Below are 6,000 nucleotides of genomic sequence, written 5' to 3' on the forward strand. Positions count from 1 at the left end.
TAGTCAACATAATCAGAATTTGTTGAATTGAAATGTCATTATTGACTTATGGTTGTCTTCTTTTAAATCACTATGTGCACTGTTATTTGAATTGTTTATTTTTTTATTTTTACTGTAGTACATACACTGATTGTTGTAAATACATTTGATTAAACTGTCAAGCTAATTTTTACACTCATGTTTCATAAGTCATTTTTATAATGTATGAGAACGTCTATGTTAGAGCAGAGACTGGACAACAGGGTGACATTCACAGCTGTGCAACGTTCAGCAGGAAAGGCGAAATATGCTTTGGAATAGAAGCCGTGCCCAGAGGGCATGATTATTGATCAATCGGGGGGAAAAAAAATTGTCAGATGAGATTACTATCATAATAACCATTAGTTGCAGCCCTATTTAACAAACCAGCACAATACAGTGTTTCTGCTACATATAATTTGCAAAATTAGAAAACTCCCCGGGCAGTGCTCAATTGCACTCCACACAGCATTTTGAAAGCACTTTGAATGACTGTTGTGTATGAGAGGTGCTGTATTAATAAACATGCCTCACCTTTGATAAAGTCTACAATAATTTAAAGTGATATATAGACCACAGAAAGCCACAGCAGATCTCAAGTGAACTTCACAGAGAGAAAGGCAGTTAATATTTTTGTAAAAACAAATGCTAATGTTTTTTTTACCTCATTACTATTTTTACCTCATTACTATTGGATACTATTGTATCCTTCAGATCAAAATCAGCTAAGTTGTGAAGAGGTAGCAATCTGATTCCAAGTATGATAAGTGATGCTTAAAGGTCACCTTCCGCGAAAATCCGATTTTTCTTGTTTTTTGTGGAATACAGTAGGTCTCTCCGAGTTGAATGTGTACACCTGCACATTAAACTGTTTTGCAGCCCCCATTGTCTGCAGGAGCTAAGCAAAGAAATCCCCCCTCCCCCCTCCGAAAAACGGGTGAATTTTGAATTATCTTTCTGCCTACGTAGGCAGAAACTCACAGACCAGCCCACCTTGGCTCGAGAAACTCCCAGAGGCGGAGCTGAAGCGACGCAACATCACCGCTCATCAGTTAGGAGGTGGGAGGCAGTGAGCGGCAGAGCGGTGGAGGGGCGTCGCAGTGCTCCTAGCCAATCAGAGGAGAGATATTTGCATGCTGTTTGCATGTATGAATATTCATGAGCAAAGCTGGAATCCGGTCATTTTGGACACACCCCTAAAACAGTCCATTAAAAAAGAGCTATACAGAGACACCTGAGCACTTTTTTTTTTACAAAAACGGCTCACGTCATTCATTCATACTAGAGACCACAACTAGACATTTTAAAATGAAAGAAAAAACGACGGAAGGTGAGCTTTAATGTTTTATTTCATTTAATGTATGCGAGCAGAGTAAAAAAAAATGAACCTGATCCTGGCATACATGTGCTTTCCCTAACTGCTCTCTTCCACGCTAGCTTAGTATGTATACATTACTTACTTAATTTTTTTTTACTGAATACACCATTTTTACAATTACTCAGCTTTTTTTTTATAATTTTATTTCTAATTTTTCCCATTTTCTCCCCAATTTACACAGCCAATTACCCAACCATTCATTAGGACTCCCCCTATCACTAGTGATACCTCAACACACCAGGAGGGTGAAGACTAACACATGCTTCCTCCGATACATGTGAAGTCAGCCACCGCTTCTTTTCGTCCTTATCACACTGTGAGGCTAATTTTCAACTTCTCTAAAGAAACAAGTAGATACATTACTTATTGTAATTTGACAGGCTGATGGCATTGCTATAGCTATATAAGAAAAAAAAACTTCTGTTTCTCATGAAAAGTGCATCATGTCTGCAAATTATGAAGCCTAGAATACTAGCATGTAGGCTAGGGGTCTAGGGGTTAAGTAATTACATGATAATAATGGGTCACATTGGATTATATATTTGTATCTTTCTGATCAGGCCGATGCTGATATTAGTTAGTTCAAAACACCCCTTACACCTAACCTGCAGCAAATTCCAGTTAACTAATTTTATGAGAAAATTAGCATACAATCACATACATGGCAGGTCTATTAACCAAATCATGCCTCATTGGTCATACCATGCCAGCAAAGCTTTCATTTAAAAAGGACCAAAAAAAAAAAAAAAAAAAAAACACACACAGATAAGAGGATGAAGCAACCAACAGCTGTCCTGCAGAGGCATGCAGAACGGATTACAAACTCCCAAATCTGGGAATTTAGCAAAAACTGGGACAATGCTATAATTCTTATTAATAAGTCAACAGAGGTTGTCTCACAGAAAATCAGGTTTTGTTTTAGGGACTGAGACCTCAACAGGAGTCTGTTTACTACTGCACATCTAAAGCACAGTACCTATGGACTTTTCTGTTTAAACAAGTCACACATTTACAACTGCGAGAAGAGTCAATTAAGAAAAAAAATTTAATCTACAAAAGGTATTTGCTTACAAAGCATTTCTGTGACCTTATTATAACAGCTGACGCAAATAAAATGCCACAATTTGACTTGATTAGAAAACTTAAGCTGAAATTCCAGGACTGCTAAATGAGCATGAAAGTTCCAGAGCATTTCTTTCTGCTGTCCAAAACTGAAAAATCCACTGGCAAATCAACTAAGCCTGATTTAAGCACTGGTATTCTAATGCTTTCATCACAGATAACGTGATGAGTTTGATGCAGGATGCTCTGCTCTGAGTGATAACAACACTAAACTGCCTGTACAGAGAAACACACACAGAGTCACACGATTTGCATGTGGGCGTTTAGTTAGGCATGGCCGTATGGCCCACTGTGACCAGACAGAAACAGAGGCTGGTTCAGATGCAAAAGCATGATGTGGCCTAATAAAGTGACACCGACACTTGCCCCACGGTAACTTACACAGGAGTAAAACTCATCTTTTACCCACCCTCCCCCCATCATATTAAAACAGCCATCTCCTGTTTTATTTTGTGCTCTCAGTGCTCTCTTATGCTATGCTTGTTCTGTCTAGTAATGACATTCAGTTACGTTTATTTGTCATATTTCCCATTCTTTATCAGCTAATTAATTTGTCCTTTATAATCTGTCACCTGAAAGCTCAACCTTCTGTGTAGCATTGTTTACATTGTTTGAAATAGAGCCTTTAATGCAGCAGCATTTCAAGGCTTATTATAAACATTCTAGATTTTTTTTTGTCCATTACTCAGCTCAAATAGGGAAATGCAGAAAAAAACACATCAAGGTAAACATTTAACACAATTTCAAGACATATGAAACTAATTATGGTTGGAATAACAAGATAAAAAGATAACGCTGGCATAAAAAGCCACCATTATCCTTACATAGAAAATACCTGTACATTAAGAACAATTTCCCAATCAAATCTAGTAAAATTACACATTAATCCAGGTAATTCAATTATGTGTGAGGTGTGTGAATTAAACAATGTGTGTGAGTTTGCATTAAAGAAAGCAGTTTGCTGTTTGGTTGTAGTGAAATGAAAACTATTTTGAATCATGATTTTACTAAAGTTTAAAGAAAAACAAACAAAATTTCTTACAACTCTTTGATGAATCCAGCCCCAAACCCACATCAAATTCAGATATATTTTTTTAAAATCCTCTTAGAATGGTCTGGATAGCCAGGAAAATAGACAAATATTAGAAGTCTAACACATATTCAGGTTTCACTTTTCATTCAATTTTGTTCATTGAAAGAATGTATAACAACATTACAGAATCTTTTTTATGATACTGGATCATCCTCAGTAATGCAGTATTCTTGTTCTGGATACATAATCTCTCCATTACCGATTAGTCTCAATTACACCCAGAACTGGACAATAGCTACTGAAAGATGAGCTGTGTGTGTTTTTTTTAATGTAACATTACCCTAGTCAATGTAAAGCAGAGCAAAGCCATAAGGGTGAAGTGACATCAATGACATCACCACACTTCTTTAAGACCACTTCCTGGTTGGGTGTGAAGCAACCCCCATTACTAATTTACCAAGGAAATGAACTGCTGGATATATAGATTAAGCGCATTCTGTCAATGCAATTTAGCTAATTTAAAACTCAATCAAAGAGTAAACTGGACTGAACAGTCCTGCAGCTGCAGAGAAAACTAGCACAACCTTAAGCTATATACAGCAACAGAGCTAAACACACTGAACATTGACAGAAACATGATAGAGTTATGGTAATAGGAAACATTGTAAAAGCAAAAACATATAGAATTAATACAATTTTATTATTTCTCAATCCCATAATGCAAGAATACATTTTATTTACTTTATCAACCAACTCATTTATTTAATAATCTTTTTTTTGTGTGTTTAGCAATTTTATAAGTATTGTTATTTTACTTATTTCTGTAAATACTGTTGACTTAATTTTAATTGTTTATTATTTTCATTATTATTAACAATAGCTTCATTTTTATAATCATGACTGCTCATACTTTTACTTGTTTAAGATTCACAGCTTTTTATTACTTGTTTGTTTGTTACATCTTTTGACCTATTTTTTTTTATTATTATTTTATCTTATTACATTATTCATCTGGTCATTTTAGCTAACTACGTTTAATGTATTTTTTTACCTTTATTTTCCTCGGTTGTTTTTCTGTCTTAATTTATATTTTAATTTTCAATACACTGGGCTACATTACAAAATGAGGGTCAGCCTAAATATTGTATGCAATATAGACTACTACATAGTCGATTAAATTACAAACAAATACAGCTAGCTAGGTTGAACTTAGTATATTACGGTAATGTATTTCAGGGAGGAGGTTAATTATGAGACAATAATGCATCAACGCACACAGGCCACAAAGGTCTCACACAGATCCAGCTAGCTTGCCTTAGCTTAGTTAGGCTAGGTTACCTATAAACATCATGTCCCCACTTTTTCTCCTGGTGATCTTCACCCGAAATATGACTTATAAATTTCGCCTGTAGATAATTCCTCTAATGCTACAACACAGTCAGTCTCCTCGCAAGAATGAAGGAAGACCAGATCATCCTCCTCCACCTTCCTTCCAGAGTTCAGAGAGAAACGCTTCTCTGCTCTTCACCACTGCTAGTTAAATTATTAGTTTATCTAGGCTATATGATTAACTAGGCTTCATTTCTCCGCTATGTCTCCCTCTACTCCAGTTACAACAGCTCCCTATCCCCCTTTATTTTCCTCCTCCAGAGACCGGCTGCAGCGCTGTTAGCTGGTTAAGCTAGCTGTGTTAGCCTCAGCTAGCGCCGCTTTTACTCACCAGGGGTCAAACTCGTGGATGATGCTCTCGAATCGGATCACAGCGAAGAGCCTGGAGCTGAAGCCCGCCAGCCAGGCCAGAAACAGGATGGTGAAGGACAGGAGAGACTGCCAGCCCGCCGGCTGCGTCAACCCGCCGGACAGGCCTCCGCCCCCGCCGCCACACGCAGCCGCGGTGTTGGGTCGCCCGTTGCCCGAGACGGAGCCCCCAGCGCCCGGGCTCGCTTTGTGCCTGCACTCGGAGGTGGCGTGCTGCTCCGCCATGTTCTGGAGTCGGTCGCTCAGGAAGGCTCTCCCGCGGCCACACGCTCCGCTCCGGCTCGCGCACTCCCCTGCTCGCTTCGGCGTCTTCCTCTCTGCAGCTGGGCCCTGCTCCTGCACACACCGCGGCTTTCTGCGGGGAATTATTGGAAATCGGGTCCGGCTCTGAGCGGCATGCTAGCCGGCTTGTAGTACTCGGCGCGCACGAGATCCACCAGTTCCTGCTAGCGATGAATGAATTGTGAACCGGTTCTTTTCAACCAGTCGGACGGACTGATTCATCGAAGCCCAACCGACGTCCAACGACTTCTAAAGTCAATTTGCCGTAGTTTAGGCTCAGTGTTACCTATATCAGGTCATATAAAGTTGTCTTTTTTTGTAGCATAGTAAAAAAAAGTGTTTTCATCCATTTTAGCAGTTTTATATTTTTTATATTTCTGACTCACCCTCAGAATTTCAGAAAAAAATA

General features: G+C 38.7%; 1 protein-coding gene across 1 annotated transcript in view; it reads right to left on the minus strand.

Annotated features, from left to right (window-relative positions):
* Positions 1 to 5,765, minus strand: part of stt3b (STT3 oligosaccharyltransferase complex catalytic subunit B) — a 54,026-nt gene extending 48,261 nt beyond the window's left edge. The window contains exon 1 of the mRNA XM_022673723.2: positions 5,272 to 5,765. Coding sequence (XP_022529444.1) covers positions 5,272 to 5,534 — 263 coding nt within the window. The 5' untranslated portion in view covers positions 5,535 to 5,765. The remainder of the gene's footprint in view (positions 1 to 5,271) is intronic.
* Positions 5,766 to 6,000: the final 235 nt, after the last annotated feature.

This window comes from Astyanax mexicanus, chromosome 6, assembly GCF_023375975.1.
Source record: "Astyanax mexicanus isolate ESR-SI-001 chromosome 6, AstMex3_surface, whole genome shotgun sequence".
Classification (NCBI taxonomy): domain Eukaryota; kingdom Metazoa; phylum Chordata; class Actinopteri; order Characiformes; family Acestrorhamphidae; genus Astyanax; species Astyanax mexicanus.